The sequence below is a fragment of the Dama dama genome, chromosome 5 (assembly GCF_033118175.1).
Source record: "Dama dama isolate Ldn47 chromosome 5, ASM3311817v1, whole genome shotgun sequence".
NCBI classification, from domain to species: domain Eukaryota; kingdom Metazoa; phylum Chordata; class Mammalia; order Artiodactyla; family Cervidae; genus Dama; species Dama dama.
In genome coordinates this window covers 115480261-115503146 of record NC_083685.1, presented here as the reverse complement: position 1 = coordinate 115503146, position 22886 = coordinate 115480261, and the positions used below count along the sequence as shown (strand labels likewise).

General features: G+C 52.3%; 2 protein-coding genes across 8 annotated transcripts in view; one reads left to right on the top strand and one right to left on the bottom strand.

Annotated features, from left to right (window-relative positions):
* KANSL1 (KAT8 regulatory NSL complex subunit 1) overlaps positions 1–3195 on the top strand; it is a 172291-nt gene extending 169096 nt beyond the window's left edge. For all 5 annotated transcript variants that reach the window (XM_061144289.1, XM_061144291.1, XM_061144292.1 and 2 more), the window contains 3 exons: positions 9–121; positions 872–1124; positions 1399–3195. In XM_061144289.1, the coding sequence (XP_061000272.1) occupies positions 9–121; positions 872–1124; positions 1399–1626 (594 nt within the window). In that variant the 3' untranslated portion in view covers positions 1627–3195. The remainder of the gene's footprint in view (positions 1–8; positions 122–871; positions 1125–1398) is intronic.
* An 886-nt stretch (positions 3196–4081) lies between these two features.
* Positions 4082–22886, bottom strand: part of MAPT (microtubule associated protein tau) — a 119708-nt gene continuing 100903 nt past the window's right edge. For 2 of the 3 annotated variants that reach the window (XM_061144285.1, XM_061144286.1), the window contains 4 exons: positions 18072–18164; positions 14646–14727; positions 13033–13145; positions 4082–8757 (listed from right to left, as the gene is read on the bottom strand). In XM_061144285.1, the coding sequence (XP_061000268.1) occupies positions 8542–8757; positions 13033–13145; positions 14646–14727; positions 18072–18164 (504 nt within the window). In that variant the 3' untranslated portion in view covers positions 4082–8541. The remainder of the gene's footprint in view (positions 8758–13032; positions 13146–14645; positions 14728–18071; positions 18165–22886) is intronic. The other variant, XM_061144287.1, reaches the window with a different exon arrangement.

Below are 22886 nucleotides of genomic sequence, written 5' to 3'. Positions count from 1 at the left end.
TTTTGCAGATCGAGGACCTGTCTGACGCAGCCTTCGCCGCTCTGCACGCCAAATGTGAGGAGATGGAAAGGGCTCGCTGGCTGTGGACCACAAGTGTGCCACCTCAGCGGCGAGGCAGCAGGTGATGTGGCAGGCACAGGTCCCCAGGGCCTGTGCCGGGGGGGGGTCGGCGGGGAGCTCGGGCCCAAGCTGTGTCCATGGGTTCTCACCTGGTTGCTCTTCGTGTTCCTCACTGGCAGTGGTGGAGAATGCACACGTTCCTTGGTGTTTGTTGGGACCCATGCGGGCATAAGTAGTCAAACGCTGGGTCCTCGCTGAGTGGTTACTGTCCAGTTATGACAAACTCTGGTGGTCTCCCAACTCCAGGAGTAGGCCATCTGGGAAGTTGGAGGCCGATCGGGGGGGTCTGGTGATACGGTGGGAGGAGCTTTGGAAGCCTCCGAACCAGCCCACCTTCTGTGGACAGCAGTGTGCGCACAGCTCTCTGGTCCCCCTTGACTTGGGAGACCTGTCCTCCCCTTTCTCCTTTAATGTTACAGTGAGCAGCCCTCAGGATTCTCAAGTAGAGGGGTTAGGGCTCTCGTCAAGTAGAGGGGTTAGGGCTCTTGTTCTGGCTTTTTGCCAATAGCGCGTGCCTGGCCCCATGCACAGTGATGGGGGAAGCGAGGGTTGGTGGTTCCAAGGAGACACCTGCTGGTGTCCGTCTGCCTCAGCTCTGCTGGTCGGGAGGCTTTTGTCACACATGCCATGCCATGCCACCTTTTTTGGCTTTTTTTGACATGACAAAAGCCTGCCACCTCCCAACCCCAAAAATGAATAGATGAGAAGCTCCCTGTCACCAGGCACTTAGATTGCACTTCTTGGGGTACAGGTCTTACCGGTCATCAGATGGACGGACAACACCCCAACTGGGCTGTGCCAACCCCTCCACCCCCCAGCCCGCCTCCCCGGACGTCAGTAGCAGTCACTCCTTGTCGGAGTTCTCCCACGGGCAGTCCCCCAGGAGCCCGATTAGCCCGGAGCTGCACTCGGCCCCCCTCACTCCCGTGGCTCGGGACACCCTCCGACACCTGGCCAGCGAAGACACACGCTGTTCCACACCAGAGCTGGGGCTGGACGAGCAGGTGAGCAGCGACACCTTTCTGTGGGATTGGAGGCGGCAGATGGGGCAGTTGGGGGGGGCAGTACCTGCCCAAGATGGACCTTCATTTTATGGACCACCCCCCCATCCCCAGTTTGAAGGGGACAAGGGACTGTACATGAAGTTGACCTTCTGAAGGTGCCATGGAACACTGGCCCTTGTTACAAGGGTGCCCGCTCTGAGAATCGTCCCCAAGCCTGCCCCAGAGCTCACAGACCTGGGGCCAGTCCTCACCATGGCGTCTTGTCTGCCCACAGTCCGTCCAGCCGTGGGAGCGGCGGACCTTCCCCCTGGCATACAGCCCCCAGGCGGAGAGTGAGGACCAACTGGATGCACAGGAACGGGCGTCCCGCTGCACTCGGCGCACCTCGGGCAGCAAGACTGGCCGGGAGACAGAGGTGGCGCCCACCTCGCCTCCTGTCGTTCCCCTCAAGAGTCGGCATCTGACGGCCACAGTCACAGCTCAGCGTCCAACTCACAGATGAGTGGGATACGAGAATCTAAACAGACTCACTAACTATTGGCATTAAAGCTTCAGAAATCTCTGCGTTTGATATTCAAACATCATATGCCGAAAATTTTCACAGTTTTTAGTGAATTTAAGGAATTTAGATTCTACTTTGGTATTTTTTTTTCTTGTTTTGATTTTTGTTCTGTTTTGGTTTCCATGTTTTCTTGTCACACACCTGAGCACTTCCTCCAGTTGGCAAACAGAAGTTCAGGATAAGAGCCTGCCGGCCTGGTCCCGGCACCTCCTCTGCACTGTTGAATCACTGGACTTAGCCGTGTCGGATGGTCACCCCTCTCCTTTGCCCCAGTGGGCAAGGTGGGACAGCCAGGTGGGCAGAGGGGAAGGACTCCGCAGCTCCGTGTCGCCCCCTGAGGTGAGGGTTGGGGAGAGCAGTGTGCTCTGGGTGCTCGCTGGCCCGCCCCCCTGTGGCTTGGCTCAGCTCTGGCCCCCCCAGCTGGGTCTCCTTGGTCGTCTGTGCTGGAGCACCCCAACCAGAGCCTCTTGACCGGCCCTGCCAGCTGTTCCCACTCAGCCTTCAGCTGACAGAATGGCTTCCCCTTGTCCCGCAGATCTTGGAGACCTACCAGGGTTTCCTCTGCGTTCAGTCGTCCCTGTCTTGACTCCTTAACTGCAGTAACCTGGCTGCGGCTGCTCGGGTCCCTATCCTTCCCAGTCCCCTCACCTGCTGCCCCACACCAGACACACACCCACACCTGGTCCTTCCCCTTGGAACGTTCTTCCCACTTATCCTGGTCTGTGGAGGCGTAGGGTCTTCCCGCTCCTCTCACTCTAGGGAGTCTGGGAAATGAGCAGCCATCGCCCCTCTGGAATCCTGTTTTCACTGCTGGGGTCATTCGGAATCACTTGGTCGTATCCCCTCCTCCGCCAGTCCGGTTCCTTGTCGGTGTCTGTCCACCCTTCCTCTCTCGAGCTCTTTTGCCTGTGGAACACTGTCTGGTCCCTGGTCCTTGCTGTGGGTCCTGTCACTCCCCGTCACCCCCTGGGATAACCGTGTGCCTGTCTCATCTATGATCACATCACCAAAAGGGGGGCAATAAGGACTTTTTTTTTTTTTGCCATTTTGTAATCGTATAAAAATAGTAGACAAACTGCTTAATGTTGGGGTTTTTTCACAATTTTCAACATTAGTGATTTTTTTTTTTTTTGATTCTGTTTGCAAGTTAAAGGGTTTGTCATTGTTTCTTTAAAAAAAAACAATAATGCACCATATCCCTATGCATAAAGTGCTTCTTCTATTTATAAGGTTGAAAATTCTGAATAACCCTTTTAGCATTGTAAAAAAAAAAAAAAAAATCAAAAATGGAAAAAAAAAACTTGTATTTTGTAAATATTTTCTTTTCCTGCTTTGAGCTGTGTATTGGCAGCGGAACATGTAGCTGTCTTTGTTCTATAGAAATGCTTTTCTTCAGAGAAGCTGATCTTTGTTAATGTCTTGATTCTGTTCGCAAAGCACAGACTAGTGCTTAAAAAAAAAAAAAGGAAGGAAAAATTGAAAAAAATAATAAAAAAAAAAGTGACAGAATGTAGTATGCCAGGCCTTTCTTGTCACTGGACGTGGTGATGGTGGTCAGGACCTGCCCTGCTGGGGGAGCTCCTCTGACTGGCACTGAACATTGGGAAGACTCCGTGCCATCTTCTGGGCACAGGTGGGCTCCTCTGATGGTCACCAGAGAGGGGATGTGGGTTTTCATAGGTGTGGCGGATAAGAGATGTCAGGAGGAAAGGTGGTGGTGGTTGGGTATAAGTAATTGACCCATTGCTTTTTTTTTTTTTTAAGTTCATTTCTTTTTTTTTTGTTTTTTTTTTTGGTTGCGCTGGGTCTTCGTTTCTATACTTTGGCTTTAATGTGCCTACCTCTGGTGAGGCCAGCCGGCAGTGTGGCTTTTTTTTTTTTTTAATCTAAATTGCTCTCTAGGGTTTCCAGGTGGCTCAGTGACAAAGAATCCACCAGCCAATGCAGGAGACATGGGTTCATTCTTGATCTGGGAAGATCCCACATGCCGAGTGGCAACTAAGCCCGTGCACCACGACTGCTGAAGCCCGAGCAGCACCCCGAGCCAGTGCCCTGCAGCAGGGGAAGCCACCGCAGGGAGCCCACGTGCAGCAACGAAGACCCAGCGTGGCCAAGAAGGAGAAGATTATAAAGAAAGTAAATTTCTCTGTAGTGGAGATTTCACATCTCACTTTTGACCTCCTCTGGGTTTGAGATCACTGAGGATTTAATACACTTTGCACAGAGCCTGAGCTGGTTCTCAGCAGCTTTCTTGTGAGGAAAGAAGAAAAGTTTTGATTTTCTTTGTAGAAGATGAGTGAGTGGGCAGGCCTGGTTCTCTCGCTGCTTTCTTTTTCCCTTTTCACAGCAGTCAGGTCAACACAGCCAGTGAAGCTGCCTGAGTGTTTTGTGTGTATATATATATATATTTTTTTTTTTTTTTTTTTTGGTCTTTTTTTTACCCAAGTTCTGAAGTCTTTGGCTGCCCTGTTGTTGCTTCTGTAGTTCGCAGTTAAAATCTGTTGTACTTAAGCTTCTGTCTGCAATGGCTAAAGCATCTCAGGAAAAGCTGAGAAAAGTGATTATTTTGAAACTGTGGAAAAATCAAAGGCCTGCACATTATGACCTTGACATACTCACTAAGGAACAATAATACGATCGGTTCTACGTGTCTGCATTTCTTTTCCTCTGTAGCCTCACCAGGGGCTATTTGGGATCCCTAATGGAGATCTAGCACTCTCCATCTGAGATGAGGCTCAGAGGAGAGCAGCTTTGATCCTGAAAGGAACCAGAGCCCCTCATTCCACTGACCAGCCCAGTCAGTGTCCTGCTTCAGCCCCGGGCCTCTCCACTCATTTCCAGGCATCAAGAGATCTCACGGAGCTACCCCTGCCTTCTCAGGTCTGAATGCAGTGGTTTGGGTCTTTTACAGGCTGAGCCTTGTGAGCTAAGCCACAAGGGTATTTATTGCCCTTTGAGTTGGACCAGGATGGTTTGCCAGCACCAGAATGAGAAAATCGACTGGAAACAAACAAGCCTGAGAGTCCTTTCACCTTCAGGGCCCCAGAGCCAGCTGGTAAATCCTCACGTCCTGGTTTCAACAGTATGGTCATTTCCTGAGCTAAATTCCCAAAGGCTGGGAAGGAACTTAGGAATTGTAACATCCTTTTCTGGTCCTTTAAATCCATACACAAAGGCCTTATTTAATCAGAGTAATAACTTTATTTTCCAAATTCACTTTTACAGCAACAGTCAGTGTAAATCATTTGTTAAAACACACAATACACGATATGGACATTCACAGACAGGAAGCTAAGCTAAGATGGTTTCATGTCCCTCCCCCCACCCTCAAAATTAACAAAGAAATCATGGGACCTGCAAGTGCCAGAAATTGTCCTGCCCCACTGCAGATTCACGGGGCTCAGTCCGGTAGGTGAGACTGTCGGTGCCCAGGGTAAACCCTTTTCAAAACGGAAACCAGAAGGCTCTTGAAGCCACACTTCTGTAGAGAGGACAGGCCGATGACCTCCACCTCTGCCCTCGTCCCTGCCTCTCTCTGCTCTCCTCCGAGGACAGAGATCAAAGGGTGACAAGATCTTAGCAGCTGTTAGAAGTACAGGCTGTGTGTCTGGAGCTGGTGGGAAAGGTGACACGGAGGTGCCAATAACTTTGAGGAAAGGATGCCTCAAAGCAGCTTTGGGAGGCAGGATTATGGGCTTGGGACCCTGCAAAAGGGCAGCAGGACAGCAACCGGATCTCGATTCCTCCACAAACCTCACCACCTGGCCGGGAAGGAGAACTAGCTGGCAGCCTGCCGCATCTGTCAGTGGAAAGGCGAAATCCCAAGGGACTTCTGGCACCCGTGGTTGAAATCACGAAGAAAGGGTTACTAGGCTTCGGACTACTGCACCCTTTTGCCCAGTGGTTAACTATCTTACAGGTTCCTCCCCCCTCCCCCCTCGAACACAACAAGCAATCGCAGACAGGATACGGTCTCACCACTGAAGTCAATTTAAATGGAACTATTGATAGAGTGAGTGGAGAGCTTGAGGGGACCAGGTGGATGAGGGACACCGACTCCGGAGGAAACGGGTAGGGGTGTGCCAGCTCTGGGGGGGATTGTCCTCATTTAAGGTTACAAGCCAGCATCCCTTTGCAGACTCCCTGCCAGCAACTGACCTGATCACCTAAACCATGATCTTCAGGCTGATCCCAACACAGGCGATTCCAGAGCCCTCTGGGAAGGAAGTACTTGGAAAGCCGGACACGAGACTCAAGGAGGGGTGCAAGGAACACGGCCAAAATCGGTGGCAGTAAGGAGGGGCCACATCGCTCACATCTTTACACCGTTTCCTCCTCCTTCCTCAGAACCCTTCCAAGACCAGCTGGGACTCAAGAGAGCCGAGGAGAGCCTCATGGGGGGATGTTTGGGGCCCACATGATCCCTGGCATGGAACGCTCTGACTGCAAACAGAGCAGCCGGCCCCGGACTCTGACCCTCCCAGCCCCACAGGGTTGACTTTGACTGTCCCCACACCAGAAATGGCAGACCTGGACCAAGGTTGAGATTTCCTTTAAACAGATTTTGACAAAGGCTGCTTCCCTTGTCCCCGTGGCAGGAGAGGGTCAGCAAGTGTCTCCTGACTTGTCACCACGTCAGAAAGCTGGGGCTGGTCGTTCGTCCCAGGCCCTGCTGTGGCCGTAGGGCCCTGGGTGGGCGGCTGGACCATCCTTCCTGAGGGAGAGCTTGGAGCTGAGGGGTGGGCTGCAGACCTTGCCCCAGTGGGCACTCGTGATGCGGGGAGCTGTCCGACCCTCTCTGGGGGCTGCTATGGGCCTTTTCTGGGGCCATCTTCACCGCAAGACACATGTCCTCTGCCTGACAGAAGGGAGCCCCGGGTCAGGGAGGGGGGACCGGAGCTGCTGTCCTCTCCTGGGCTTCAGGTGTTCACAGCCGAGGGTTCTCCAGTGTCAGGATCTGGTCTCTGCTGGGTCCCGGATGCTGACGGAAATCTTTCATCAACTGGGAGAGCCACGTGGGCCTTCTGGATCTGAGTCCCGCTGGGGGGTGAGAGACACCGAAGACTCCCACGAGGGCGGGTTAGAAACCTCTTTACAAGCATTTCAAGATACATGCGTCCTTTTTTTTTTTTTTTTTTTCTTTACACTATCAGAGTCACTCTGGTGAATCCAAGCATAAACAGACAAATCAGACTACAAGGCGACAGGGTGTGGACGGGGAGGGGAGGGCGACATCTATGTATATGTTCAGCTGCTCCAGGACAGACCACCCTGCTTCCCGCTGGGATGGGGTAAGAACCAGTTCCGAGGGGGCACATTTCCCTTTTCGGGGTGCGGAGGGCTGATGACACAGACTTGGGGTCGAGCAGCGGCTGGGCTCCGAGAGGCTGGCAGTCATAAGCTGGGGCAGAAGTGGGGGACAGCGGGGGCGTGGTCCTGCCCTGGGGGCCTTGCCCGCCTGCCCCAGTGCCATCGCTGGCATCCGGGACGGCCAGCCTGCTGCCAACTCGGCACTGGATGGGGACCGGGCCCAGACAAGGCATGAACATCCAGGGTCACTGCGAACCCCACCCTGGCTTGTGACTGTGATGGCGGTGGGGGCAGAGAATTGAGTAAGGTCGTGGGGTCCATTGTGAGGGACACAGCTGGATGCCTATAACTCAGAGAGATGGAGGTCCCCGGTGTCCGGACCTCAGCCTCCTTGACTTCCCCCTTGGTAGAGAGCAGGTGTCTCCCCGTCGGAACAATGTCCATCACCGAGAAGGGGTGGGTGGTGAGGCGGGGAACTCAGTGTGACGTAGTGAGGGGACAGGCAGTGACCGGGCTCCGCACGGCAGACACACAGGCGTGGCGGGGGCAGACGGGGGGCTGCATGGCCGTGGGAAGGAGGAGAGGCCCAGGCTCGGGAACAGGCAGGTGCTCCCAAGAGGCACAAGTCCTTACAGAGAGAACTGGTTAGCCCTAAGTCCCAGATCTGTGAGGTGGCCAAAAAACGTGGCTGTAGTTCCCGCCTTCAGAACTCAATAGAACGGGGTCTCCAGGGGGCAGAGAGAAGCCCCCTCAGCTCAGGACCGCCCCCCGCCCCCACCCTGCGAGAAGCAAGGAAGAGGCCACGCTCGGTGGTCTTTTCCAAGGAGGTGACCCACACGACGTCCTTCCCATCCCCTTCCTTCTCCTGCCCCGTCCCTTCTCCCCGCAGAGGGTAGGGACCTCAGCCGATCCCGAGCTGCCAAGAACAGGACTGCCTGGTCTGCGGTGGGTGGTGGAGGCTGTGCCCTGCCCGCTGCCCTCCAGGCAGGCCCCGGCATCCCCTCCCCACACAGGCCCCTTCCCTTCCCTCCCCGCCCCCTGCCCAGCCCCGCCCGCTCCGCCCTGCTCCAGAGGCGGCCCTGTGCCTGTGGCTCCGCCAATGTGCCAAGTTGCAAGTCCCTTGTTGCCACTGCTGCCTCGGGGACACCCCCAGAATGGGGCACCCCCCCAGGCCTGGAGAGCCCCCGGAAGCAGCTTTCAGAGCCTCCCTTCTCCCTCTTCCACTCAGAGGGGGAAAAAAAAAGAATCAAAAGTAACTGCCCAAGGAAGTTCTGGGTGGGGCCCTCTTTTGGAGCATTTTTAAAAATACTTTATTAGGATTGGCCCACCCATCAATTTGGAAAGCTGAACTTGGCTCTGTTCCGGTCACTGATTTGGAAGCCCCGAGCCAGAGCTGAGCGACAAGCAGGTTAGTGATTAACCGATGAACCAATCTGTGAGGAGCAGCTGGGGGAGGGCAGAGGGCGAAGGGCCAGAGCATTATTCTTTTTTTTCCCACACTCTCTCACTCTTCTCTCCACGATTACTGACCGCCCCGGGGCCTGATCACAAACCCTGCTTGGCCAGGGAGGCGGACACCTCGTCGGCGAGGGTGGCGAGCTGCGGCGAGTCCACCATGTCGATGCTGCCGGTGGAGGACACGTTGCTTAGGTGCCGGGGGGACGTGTCCCCCGACACCACGGGTGACTTGTACACGATCTCTGCCCCGTGGTCGGTCTTGGCTTTGGCGTTCTCGCGGAAGGTCAGCTTGTGGGTCTCGATCTGTAAGAGAAGAGTGGACAGGGTAAGGAGGGGAGTTGGGTCGGGTGACGGCCTGCCGGCCTTAGGAGGGAGGGAGCCGTGGTGGCCACAGTGGTTTCATGGCTTCCCAACAGCTAAGCTGCAGCATTCTAGTCGCCTGCCAGCCAGCCCCCCAGGCCCCCTCTCCAGAAGCAGTGACCATTGTGGGCTTCCTGTGTACCCTTCTAGGAACAGCCCACACATGCAAACATGTGTATGTGTGAGTAGAGAAAAAAATACATATACATGTTCATATATGCATACATATGGCAACAGTATCCACATGCTTTGCACTCCCGTGCTTAGGCTTAATACCTTGCATTGTCCCCACATAGCTCCCTCACTGCTTGCTGAGGCTGTGTGCTTTCCCATCACAGCAGATATACCAAAATGTATCTACTCCCTTGTTGGTAGATACTTAGGTTGTTCCAATCTTTTGCTCTCACAGACAATGCTGTGTATGAAAAATGTTGAATAACCTTGTACTCACCATTTCACATATGTACCGTGTCTCCTAGAAGTGGGACTGCTAGTAGGGCAAAAGGCATGAGCATTTCGCGTTGACGTGCACACGCACTTTGCCAGACTGCAGATGAAAGTGTGGAAAGAGAGGCTGGAGGAGATACAGGGAGGGGCCCAGACCCCCAGCCTTCCAGCTGTGAGCCAAACACATTCCTCCCCTTTGCCAATGGCTGATGAGGACCCTGGAGGTGGCAGCTGCTGTGGGCAGTGCTGGCAGGTGTGCCAGAAAGCATGAGGCATGATCAAAGCAGCGCATCTTTCTGAAATATACTAACAGCTCATACAACTCATTATCAAAAAAGCAAACAACTCAGTCAAAAATTAGGCTGATGATCTAAAAAGACATTTGTCTAAAGAAGACAAGGATGGCCAAAAAGCACGTGAAAAGGTGCTCAACATTGCTAATTATTAGAGAAATGCAAGTCAAAAACCACACGAGGTATCGCCTCACTCTAGTTATAATGGCCATCAACGAAAAGTCTACACATAAGAGCTGCCATGTGATCCACCAGTCCTATGTTCACAGCAGCCAAAACGTGGGGGCCACCTCAGTGTCCATTGACAAATGAATAAAGAAGATGTGGGAATGGAATTCAGCCACAAAAAGAATGAAATATTGCCATTTGCAGCAACATGGATGCAACTAGAGATTATCATATTAAGTGAAGTAAGTCAGAAAGAGACACATACTATATATCATTTGTATTGTGGCATCTAAAATATGGCACAAATGAACCCATCTACAAAACAGAAACAGACTCAGACAGAAACAGACCCACAGACACAGAGATCAGACTTGTGGTGACCACGAGGGCGTGGGGGAGGGATGGACTGGGAGTTTGGGATTAGCAGATGCAAACTAGTATATATAGAATGGGTAAACAACAAGGCCCTTCTGTATGGCACAGGGAATTCTATTCCGTATCCTGTGATAAACCATAATGGAAAGGAATACAATAAAAAAGGATGTATGTATATAACTGAGTCATTTTCTATACAGCATAGCTAGGCACACCACCATAAATAAACAATATTGCAATAAAAAAAAAAAAAAACTTTCAAAAAAGGTACAAATGAACTTATTTCCAAAAGAGAAAGAGACTCACAGACAGAAAACAAACTTACCAAAGAGGGAAGGGGAAAGGGGATAAATCGGGTTAGGATTAACATACACCCTACTACATATAAAATAGATAAGCAACAAGAACCTATTGTCTGCCACAGGGAACTAACTATACTCAATACTTTGCAATAACCTATAAAGCAAAAGAATCCAAAAAAGAATATATGTGTGCATGTATAACTAAATCACTGTGCTCTACACATGAAACTAACACAACACTGTAAATAAACTAGACTTCAATTTAAAAATAAAGAAAAAAAATAAGTAGAGCATCCTTGACCCGGAGGTCTTAGCTCCAAAGGATACCTGGAAAGCTCAGAAGCAGACAGTTTAGCTGCAGGTGGCAAGCAGTACATAGTTATTCTCTCCTGATGAGCTCTGAAGTGATGGACACAGTAATCCTCAACCTTTTTGGGGTCTTGGGACCTCCTTGGGGGCTTCCCCAAGGGTCTGCCTGCCAGTGCAGGAGACTTGAGAGACACAGGTTCGATCCCTAGATCAGAAAGATCCCTCGGAGGAGGGCATGGGAACCCACTCCAGTGTTCTTGCCTAGAAAATCCCATAGACAGAGAAGCCTGGTGGGCTACGGTCCATAGTGTCATAAAGAGTTAGACACAACTGAAGTGACTTAGCACAAACACAAGACCTTCATGAGCATCTGGTGAGACCAGGAAAATGTGTACACCTGCCTGCCTGCTCTCACACACATCTGACAATTTCTCCCTACAAGTTCAGAAGTCCCCATATCCCAAGAAAAGAGCCCCTATTGTAGGGGCATTTGAATGTAGAGAAAAATCAGGCTCCCATCTAAGCTATATGCTTATTTTCGGTGACTGCTTTGAAAAAAGGACTCTTCCTTATTACTGTAACTGAAAGACCATTTTGACATACGTTTATGTTCTTAAGAAAAATGTGACAGCCTCCTGGGAATGTCCCCAAACTCCCCAAGCTGAAAGAACTCGGGTGGCAGGGTTCTGGCACTCTGCTGCTTGTCAGCAGTGTTGCTCATCACAGAGCGAACTGGGACCGCACACGAGGAAACCCTCCGGGACCAGGACAGTGTCTTCCGGGCAGTGGGCAGGGCCCTCCCTTCCTGAGGCATCACAGAGATGAGTGAAAACAGAAGTCCAGACCTGGATTTGCCGCTAACTCCGGGGCGGGGATGTTTCCGTCCGTTTTGCTGAAGGAGAACGCAAGGCTGAGAGGGCTTGCAGAGCTTCCGGGGGTCACGCCTCCAAGCAGAGTCAACCCCAGAGCTTTCCCCCGGAAAGAGAAGCTTCCAGAGTCAGGGGTAGTGACCTTCCTTCACCCGGAATCACCAACACCCAGACCTACCCACTCATTCCATATATAATCAGTCAGACTCTCCAGGGTGGGACGGCAGTTTCATTAAGCTCCCCAGGGCAGGGAGGCCCTGTGTTAAACAGGGTGGGGGCAGCAATGGAAACAAGCTGGCCTTTTGCAAAAAAACCTCATTTCCCTGGGTCTCACGTCTGATGGAGACCCAGGCATGCTGTATGTACAAGCGTGATGGTCAGGGAGACCTGTGGGGAGCCTGGACCCCACGCGCCCCTCAGCCTTTGCGGGGCTCCATCACTGGTCATCAGGTCAGGTCAGCCCCGAGGTCTCAGTGCCAACCGCTGCTTTAAGCGCACTCAGTCCAGCAAGCGCCGCTCAGAAACCACATAGTCAGGCTTTCACCGCAAAGGTGGAGTGTGTCTGTCGGTCCAGACCAGAGGAGGAGGAGGTGGTGGGCGGGATGGGGGGGAGGGAGGTGACTGCCTGGGGACCCCGGCTCCCGCCAAGCTTGGCCCAGCTGCCACTTCCGAGAGTGGGGCCCTTTGCACCGCACCGCTGGGCTGGGTCTTGGTTTCTGTGCTGGGACGGCCCTTCCGTCCCCGTCCTCCTCACTCAGCTGCTGGGAGGCACTGAAGACTGGAACACGAACCACTTGCAGAATTTCAGGGCAGGCACGGGCAGGAAACCCCAGAGGGCATTTTGCTGAATTTATGAAGAGAAAAAGCGCCGCCACACAACAGCATTCTGTGATGAGCCCAGAGGGAGGCCCTGGGGTTCCCCAGCCCCCACTGCACCCAAACATCCAGACCCAGGGCTTCTAGGAACCATGGGGAACACCCAGGTTCTCGGTCCAGTGGCCTCCTGATGGACACTTGCAGAGGCTTTGTTGAAACCTGGATTCCAGCATCACTGGCTCTAACTGCCTGTGACCTATTTAGAAAATAAGGTTATGTTCCCATGACTGGCTCTTGGTGACTGGGGCTGGCTTTGGTGATGGCTACTTCCTCTTGGGGGTGCTGGCCAACCACAGGGCCGAGGGCAGTACCTCTCACCTTTAACTGCACTGAAGAGTCACCTTGGGGCTTTAAAAGCTCCACTCCAGGTACCCAGATGGCTTCTGAGACAAACTAGTCAGAATCTCCAAGGTGGGGCCTAGCATCAAGGCTGTTAAGGCTCCCAAGGACGGTGAAGGGCAGCCCAGGTGGAGCCCCGCAAGTAGCTGAGAATCCACATCAAGCCAATCAATACAGGACCCTCAGCTCTCCTGCTCTGAGACACCAGACTCTGTTACAGCCTCTACCCCGCCCTTTTACCTTTTTATTCCCTCCACCAGGGACGTGTGTGATGTTATCCAGGGACCCAATCTTCGACTGAACTCTGTCCTTGAAGTCCAGCTTCTCAGATTTTACTTCCACTTGGCCACCTCCTGGAACACAACACACAAAAGGCACCGAGTCTTGAGTGAGGGCTAAGCCAGCGACTGCGTGCAGACGCCAACCTCGAGGAGGAGCTACGACCAGCTTTTATTTAGAGTGCGGTTTGGAACAAGTAGGTCCTTCCAAAGGGCTTGAAAACGATTTGCTTCATCTTCATTTTCTTCTTTTTATCTCACTAATCAGGGTGTACATAAAATATCTACTCAGCAAACTCTTCCTCCTTAGTGCAAAGGTAAAGGACAGCTCAGTTCAAGAGAAATTATTCTAAATTGGTCGGCTTCCAAGGAGTTGAGCCTTTCTATGCCAACATCCTGCAAGACCTCGGAATTAAACTGAAGGGCAAAATGCACCCTTCATAAGGAAGGACCCTGACATTTTCTCTCTCCTCAGACACTCGATGCCCTGTCCAAGTGTGGGACACATGACCTGAGGAAGAGATGAACTACATTACTTTCTTTGGAAGGATAAAGCCACTCAACTTTCAAAGTTGCCTCACAGTGTGATGGGATGGTGGCCCCAGGAGAGGCAGAAAGACTCAACTCCCCCAAAATGTCCAAGGGAGACAGAAAATAATGACATTCTAGACTGCACTTCTGACTCTCTTCCTGCAGTAATGGTTTAAGCCCCAGAGAGGGCCTAAGGCAGAAGCCTTGCTCTGGACTCTCAGGCAGGAGTTAGAATCTAGATCTGGGCTCTCCAAGATGGTAGCCCATGGCTACTTAAATTTTATTTAAATTTTAATTTAATTTTTTTGGCTGCACCGCAAGGCTTGTGGGATCTTAGTTCCTGGATCAGGGAACGAACCTGGGACCGGCAGTGAAAGCGCCAAGACCTAACCTTTGGACCGCTAGGGAGGTCCCCAAATTTCATTAAATAAAATTGGTTCATTTCCTCAACTGCACCGGCCACATTTCAAATGCTCAACAGCCGCATATGGTGAGCGGCTACCACAGTGAACAGGACAGGTACAGAACGTTTCTACTGTTGCAGAAAGATCTACAGGCAGCACCAATTTCTGCATGGCACGAGATGGAGAGGGGAAGGGCGCCCATGGGGAGTTCCACAGTATCATTTCGGCGGGGACATGGCCATGACCCATTACTCCCCTGTTGCAGCTGGAGCAGTGGCTGAAATGTCCCTCCTGTTGGCTAAGGACCACACTGGGGACCAAATCCACGGAGCCAGTCTTCGGGGGCCAGATCAGGTCCTTCCCCAGCTTCAGAGGCCCTGTGCGCAGCCCGCTTGGAGAGCCGCGGGTCAGGGTTTAGCTCAGCATCTGCCCTCCCTTCTTACCTTGTCTTGGGCAGCCTGGTCCCACTCTGGCGCTACACACAGAGCCACACCTCCCAGGCCCCAGCAAGCTCCACCCCGAACACGCTCCTTGATGGCCCATCCCATCCATCCTTTTCAGCCACTTCCGGAGAAGGCACCGCCCCATCCGGTCCCGCCCCCTGGCCACCCCTCCCCGTCTTGCCTCCTACAAGGGCTACCTGGCTTATGATGGATGTTGCCTAATGAGCCACACTTGGAGGTCACCTTGCTCAGATCCACTGGTTTGTAGACTATTTGCACCTGGAGGGGAGAGAGAACGAGAGAGGGTAAAACAGGATTATTTTGTTGGGAGTGAAACACAATGAAAAGCAGCAGGCCCTGCTCAGACAGCATTTCCGGTCTGCCAAGAGGAACACACCCTAGTACTGATGGCAAAATGTGTTGGAATTCTGCCAACCCTGCCCTGGGAGTGAAATAAATGGAGTGCCTTCGATCCCGCAGGACAAGGACCCTCAGAGAAATACAGGGCTACCGCCCTTTGGGGCAGGGTCCACACCACTGGTTTGGCAAACACACGTGAAAAGGTCATTCTCTTTCCTGACATGAGATCGAAGGATCACATTCAGTGAGGAGAGAAAAAGAAGGGGTCCGTGTGTGCGGCATCTGAAAAACCTTGGCAAAGCGAAAGAGCCGTGCCTGCTGGGCCTCCGAGAGCAGAGGGCGGGGTGGAGTGGTTAGGAGCACCTTCTCCCAGGAGCAGCTTCACGAACCCCAGCACTCCTACGGCAGAACAACGATGGTCAGCGACCGGGGCCCAGTGCACTTCGGCGACCCGGGAAGAGGGAAGCGCCAGGCGGCCCCTGGGCACACAGCGTCCTGGACGGTTTGGTTCTTTACCGAAAAGAGCAAAGCCACACGAGCAGGAAGGTCAGGCGGCACAGCAGGAATCACCGGTTTAGTGTGTCTCAGGGCGGCTCAGCAGACACACGCGGGGAGGCCTAAGGGCCCCAGGGCTCAGAGCCGGCCTGAGGGTCCAGCATGGGGCCCAGCCACACAGCCACCCCCCGGCCGCCTGGAGGAGACACCCCACAGGGACCCAGCGTCAGCAGAGGGGGTCTTCTTGAGGAAGTCTGCACAAAGCCATGACTATGGGGGCCCCTGATGGTCACGGGGTGACACGTCCCTCGTGTGAGGTCACCTGAGGACACAGGAGGCCAATCACCACTGGCTCCTGCTCCCCGCCCTGGAGTTACCTGGAGAGAGGAATGGCCTCCTGCCCGAGAATGGGTTTAACAAGCACATCAAGGAGGAGTTTTTATTTAGGTCTAAATCATCTGGAATAATCCCAAATTACGTTCATCAGAATCATGTTGCCGTTTGTCGATTACTGGCAGAGAGTTGATGGAGGCTGACAAGGCCTGTGTGCGTAGGTGTGGGGAGGGAGGCGCGGGGAGACCGCGCCTGTGGGGGTGGGTGGGTTAATGAGGGGTTCTGAGCCTGCCCTCCAGGTGGGGTGCTGGAGATGGGACAGGGGGCTGTGGAAACCACCCCCTCTTTCCTCGCAGGAGCAAGTTGAAGCAAAGGCTGGTGTGTGCGAGGCTTCCCTCTTCTCTTTTCAGCCTGTTTGGGGTGGGGGTGTAACCAGTTGCAGAGCAGGAGGGTGGCACTGTGTAGAAGGAAGAGGAGGAAGGGGGTAAGGCATGATGGAGGGGGAGGGAAGGGGAGGCGAGAGAAATAGGGGAGGGCGGAGAGGATGGGAGCCAGGACAGGGAGGTGTTCAGGCGGTTGAGGCTGGGGAGGGAGGAAGCCAGGCTCCGGAGTGAAGCCGGGAGTCAATCAGCAGGCAGGGAGAACCACGGGAAGGAGCAGGGCCTGCCTGCTGGGAAGTTACATCCAAGCTGAGGAGGGGCCCCCTGCCAGGCCAGGGGCCCACCACCCCTCAAGCGCCTGAGGCTGACATTGCGCAGGGACTTATCACCCTCAGCCACCTTTCACCAGGTCCTACTGCAGCGGTCACGAGCCAACATCCTGCGGCTCTCTGCCGGGTCGGGCCCCAGGCTAGTCCGCCGGCCCGCAGAGTGCAGGACAGACGGGTGGTGCTCCTGGGGACGTCCCTCCAGGTCGTAAGCACTGCCCGCCCAGCAGCAGGCATGTACCCCCTCCCCCAGGCTTCCGCTGGAAGGAACGGTCTGCTGACTGTGGCCACTGGACCCCCGCCTCCAGCCCCAGCAGCACAACCTCCCATCAGCCGACCAGACACGAGTTAAAACCGGAAAGCACATGTCTTTCCTGCTCTGGCTGAAGCCCGCTGTCGGCAGGGAAGCCAGGAGTCAAAGCTAAAACAGCAATGTCACCCAGAGCCCACGGTCAGGCCAGCAGCGGGTGAGGGTGGTCCCCACGCCTTCTCTTGGCAGAAGACAAGGTGGCAGTGGGACAGGAGAGCAGAGACGGGGGGCACTGGGGGGGGGGGGGGGACACTGAGCAGACACTGGTGAGGAAGCGTTAGTGAAGCGCCATGCTGCAGCCTCGGGGTGAGTGCCCGCCACTCCGGGGGCCACAAGGAGTCAGTGGCAGAGCCCGCCCCGGGTGCTCAGGCAGGAGGAGGCAGCACATTGCAAGAATAAACCCTCAGGTCTGGGTGTGGATGATGTATGGGTAGAGGCTGGGCACTTTCTGGACAGAGAGCACAACCCCCAGGGCTTCCACTGTCATACAAACTACCGCCTCCCCAGCACTGCCAGCTGGGGACCAGATGCCTGCTCTTACAAGCCATCCTCCTCCCCAGAGGCGGACCTCAAAGGGGCTTGAATCTCCTGCTCCCCAGTATGTTTCAACATTTGCCTACGGCCGACCAAGAGAAGCTGGGGGAGCAAAGGGGCTGTGGAGAAGGAGGGCCGAGCCTCAGGATGCCGAGTCTGCACCCAGTTTGGTCACTTGGAAGATGCCGGCAGAGCTGATCAAGTGGGCAGGCAAGAATGAGGATGCCAGCCCCAAATCTCAGGGATGCATCCAGTGGGGAATGCAGGGAGTCCCCAAGGGACACCTGGAGGCGGCCAAATTTCAAAGGGCTCCAAGCAGCATTTCTGTCCCCCTTAGCTGCCGGCCGCTCCCTGATGTACTTTTGTTGGGCTCTTTCGCATCTGGAGCTTCCGCCAAGGGTGGAACTGGTTTCAAACAAGAGCCAAGAGGCTTATCCCTCGCAGACGCAGAAGACAAACGGGAGCAGAGCCTGGCTGGCCTCTGCTTGTCCCGAGGCAGGACTTTAAAGACCTTGGTGTGGGCCAGCTGTTCCCAGTGGAGCCCCTTAAAGCGAACCTACCCAGGTGATGGAGGAGGTGGTGTCAGAGCCCAGTCTCAGGTGCCACCACGTTTAGCTCTAACTCAGAGGGGCTCCCCATGAGCAGGCGCGACAATGGGGCTGGGAGGATCCCGCTTCCAGGAACAGGTTGGAGGACCAGTCACTCGATCTGCCCATGCAACGGGGCACCCCTCCTGGACCTGTGGGTGCGGGCAGTCTGGGCTGCGTTTACCCGGATAGACTCTGAGCCTGAGCATGGTTTATTCTATGCAATGTCTCGCAAGTACAAACACTCATGCCACTTCTCAAACCCGGAACCACAGCTGGAAAGTGTGACGGTACTCACACTGCCGCCTCCTGGCACGTGTTTGATATTATCCTTTGAGCCACACTTGGACTGGACGTTGCTAAGATCCAGCTTCTTATTAATTATCTGCACCTTTGACAGCCAGAAAAAAGGATGAGTGACACACCACACCCAGACGTGTCTGCCCCACACAAACACACTCGCCACCTGGCTGCAGGCCCGGGGAGAGGAGGGCAGGCTGATTCACGCCTCCCCGGGGAGCATTCCAGAACTGTGAGTGGTTGGAAATGGACCCCACCTTACAGTCCTGGGCTCACAAAACAGAACCATCAGAAGCGGCTCTTCCCCTTCCAGGAGGATTGCAGTAGGGAGGCCTCCCCTGTCAGAGAGCACCTCGGAGGTGGGGGTCCACCAGGTTGAGATGGAGCAAAATGTGCTCAGTTACATTATTAAATGAATAAATAAAAGGTCCCCGCTGTGGCCTCATTCATACACCTACCAGACCCATCTGAACACTCACCAAGACCTTCACCTGGCTGTTCTCAAGTCTGTTAGGCACTGAAATCACCTGCAGGTATATTGTTAAAATCCCAGATCCTACTCCTGACCTTAGAATCTTGGACTTCTGAAAAGCTCCCCTGGTGTTTTGTTCTGGTTCAAGAATCCCTGACTTCATGGGGAGGACACGGGTAGATTTATGGAGAAGGTAAATCCAGACCCCTTCAGGGAAGGCCTGTGTCTCTTGGAAGGCAGGGTGAGTGCCCGCCCTTCCATCCATTGGCTGATCCTCGTCCATGAACCCCCAGGCACTCAGAGGGAACAGTGCTCCCAGGCAACCTTCCCTCAGTTTTCCTGAGCAGGGGTGGGGATGGTAGCGACCACACTGTATTTCTGCGAGGCTCCCCTTTTTCCAGGCACCAGGGAAAAAGTGTGAGGCTATATTCGGCGGGGGGCGTGGGGGTGGTGGTGCTGATTTTTATCCAATTAGTCTGCGTATGAAATACACAGAGGAGGACACAGAGGAGGTGAGCTGAAGCACTCCACAATTTGTCTGCGAGAGCGGTGATCCATCATCACTGGGTGTCCCTCATCAGGAGGCCTCAGTGTTTATCACAGGTATGAACAACTGCCAACTGAAGTTCCCAAAGAAGTACCAGCACACCCTCTAAAATTCTGGAAAAGTGGCAGTTGCTGCCGGGGGGCCCACTAACCTTGAGGCCGGGGGTGGTCAGAGCCTGGGCCTGGCTCATCTTGGGAGAAGGGTCCCAAATCTGACCCCAGAGCCAGCCATCAGGGGTCCACAGGTCTTCAGCCAATGGAGGAAATAAGGACGTGATAGCAAAAGTTATCCATCCTACCATTTTGATATTAAAATGGCCTTTTCCTCCAATAAGATAAAAAAAAGGCTTACCCTTTGTTAAATTGTTAATTATTACATTGGTAATAGATAATATTTATTTTTAGATATCATTAACCTGGCAAGCTAAATACAGTAATTTTCTCTTAGGCTCCATCCCTGTTTTTTTCTTTTTTTGTTTTTTTTTCCCTTAATTTCATTGATCTGCATTGAAAAACCTGGGAAATACATATCTAACCCACCTCTTTGTTTTATTTTATGTTCCTTTAAAGTAAACAGCTGTGTATTTTTTTCATTAAGTAACATAACTATGATCTTGAAAAACAGAGGTTCAAGAAAGTTTTCTTGCTACTCTTAACACAGCCACTACTACATTTTCTTGTCCTCTTGAACTCTCATATATAAAAATAAAACTATCATTGTAGACAATAAATGTATGCATACTATTTTATATCTTGCTGTACCAAGTATTTGCCATGTTCTATAGTCATCAGAAGCATTAATTTAAAAAAATGTCCTATTCCATTTTGTGTTACCTATGCTATCAGATATTTATATTGATTTCATTTTAAATAATACAAATAGCCTCACCATGGACATCGTTCTACAAGGAATTTTTCCCATTTTGTGGATTGTTTTCATAGCACAAAGTCCCAGAAATATAATTTCTGGGCCAAAGTTATAAATACTCTAAAAACCCTCCACACAATCTTCGAAATGACTTTTTAAAGGGTCTGATTAATTTCTCCTGTGAGCACTGTTGAGAAAGTTTCACTATATTGACACCAGCATTGTGCAATTAAAAGAAATTGTTTTTATTTCCTTGATTAAAATAAATAGATTTGTATTGTTGGCTTATTCTGCATTTTATTATTAAAATTGTTCCTTTGTCCTTTTTCTGTTAGTAGTTATATTTATTTTTCTAGCATACAAATGCTGACATTTTAATATACTTCCTTTGTAACATTTCTTCCTATAACTTCTCTGGTTTTTGTTTTTTTGGGTCATGTCACGGGACACCTGGGATCTTAGTTCTCCAACCAGGGATCAAACCCGGGCCCCCTGCATTGGATGCATACAGTCGAAACCAACGTCTTTGAATCGTTTTGTCCCACCCTCAAATTTCAAGGAGTCCCACATGCACTCCTGCTTTGGGTATCATTTTTTATTCATAACTTTCCACCGAATAAGTTCCAGAAGCAGACTTGCCTACTTTCACAAGAGAAGTGGAGCAGTTTAGAATTAGAAAGCGCACACACACACAAAATAACAAAACAAGAAAATTCCAAAGACAGTTAAGAGAAGGGGAGGTCATCAGGACTGACAATTATAAGACTGATCATTACATTTAGCTCTGTGGAGAAGAAAATGGCAACTCACTCCACTATTCTTGCCTAGGAAATCCATGGACACTGGAGGAGGAGGCTACAATACATGGGGTCACAAAAGAGTCGGACACAACTTAGCGACTAAACAACATTTAGCTCTGAGCTTCCGGGAAGTCAAAGCAAAAAGGGAAACGTGATGGGTTACATAACTCTCTAATCTGACAAAGAACACTGACCAGTTTTTCAAGGAGGATAGCCTTGTTTTCCGTACTAATCCTTACAAGAAAGTCATCAAATGACTCAAGAGACATGAAGCAATAACACAATGGGCAACAAACACAGAAATGTTTTCTCCAGGCTGCTTCTTGTTCCCACAAAAAAGGCAACAAACTTTTGTGGGATTTGGCAAGAGACATAAGGATATTTAGCAAGCAGACCTGAATTACTGTTAGTTCTCAAATTAAGTCAACACCCTTTACAGAATGGTAGATTTACAGAAAGGAAAAATAAAAGGGGGGAATGGTTGGCATTATGAAATTGGAATCCTGAAACTTAATTTCTCAACTAGAGTAAATGTGTGATATTCAGCCTCAGCTCTGGGTGGACACTGCAAATAGCCAAAAGGAAAAGCAATGTTTTGGAAGCTCCAGATTTTGATCGAGGAGACTTACTAGTCAAGGGACAAATTCTGTGATCAGGGTTTGACCCTGGAGGAGAGGTTGGGGTGGCATGAGGCTGCAAGCAGGTCCATTTTGGTTTACTCCATTTCCTGGAGAACCCGAAATGGTTCCAAACCCACATCAGATCTTGTTCTGGTTCTGTTTGGGCTCAGATTTCTCGAGGTGCTCCAGATGGCCCAGCCCTCCCTCCACCCTCAGGAGCTTCCAGGCTGGCCAGGTGTCCTTGGGCCACCCCTGGAGAGGCCTGTCTCCTGCTCTGTCTTATGCTGGGCCCGGCTTGGCCTCACTAGGGTCAACAGGCCCAGTGCTGAGGACTGGGGGCTGGGATGTTCTGGAGGGAATTTAACCTGGGGTGAGCACTGGATACCCACAGCAAGCCTTCCCTTCAAGTCCAAAGTGGTCAGCTTGAGAACCGACACTGGAGATCAAATATTAGGGGAATTAATTCCATAGACAGAGGAGCCTGGCGGGCTACAGTCCAGTGGGTCGCAGAGTTGGACACAACTGAGCACCACAGAGCACCCCTTTACAACTGTTTATACTGTTCCTTTAAACAGTGACTGATCCAAGAATCTTTAAAATGATGGAATTTACACAAGATTCTTTTTCATAAACACAGATGCTGTGTACCTGGAGACATGTCCAGAGGGTCTCGTTACAAGGCTGCCCCCCAGGAGGGGCCCCACCTGGCTCTGCACAGCCCGACACCTCGGGTCAAGTTCAGTTGAGTCCCCGGCCCTGATCCAGGACAAGCAAACTATCCTAGGTACAGACTCACTTTATTTACTCTGCATAGATGTTCTACACTTATACTTTTAAAAACGAGATTTGAAACTTTGTCAACAAATATAACAAATTTTTAAAACACGTCAGGGCTCCAGAGCCAGACACTTATAGCGTGCTATTGCCATCTTGTGGCCATCTGGAATATCGCAGCCCAAGCCTGTCCAAGCCCTGCAGCTCTGGTGGGTTTCGGTCCTGCCTGGGGGGCCTTCGCATCCCAGCTCCTGGCTGGCACTTTCTCAGAGGAAGTGACTTTAGCTCCATCTGCTCAAAGCCATCCAGACCACGTCCCACGCTCTAGTCATGACTCTGCAAGTCTCTTTTCACCTTGGAAACCACAAGGATTCCCCCCAGTTCTCCTTGGCCGCCTCAGCCCCAGTGAACTCCTTCTCTCTCACTCTGGAAGGTACCTGGGACCTCTGCTCTCCACTGACCCCACGGAGAGGCTGCTGAGGGTGGTGCTACCTTAACCTCGGCTGGGCCCACACTCACCCTCTTATTCAACACCCGCTCCGCAACTGACTGTGGAGCCGGAGGCTCTTCCGGGGGGGGGTGGGGGGGTGCCCGCCACTCTCCCTTTGTCTCCTCCATCCTTTGCTGTCCTGTCCGAACACAGGAGACCCAGCGGGGACCTCCCTCTATCAGCTGCTAGCTCTCCAGAGCTCACGTGTAAACACACAAAGCTCCACCCTGACCCACGCCCCTC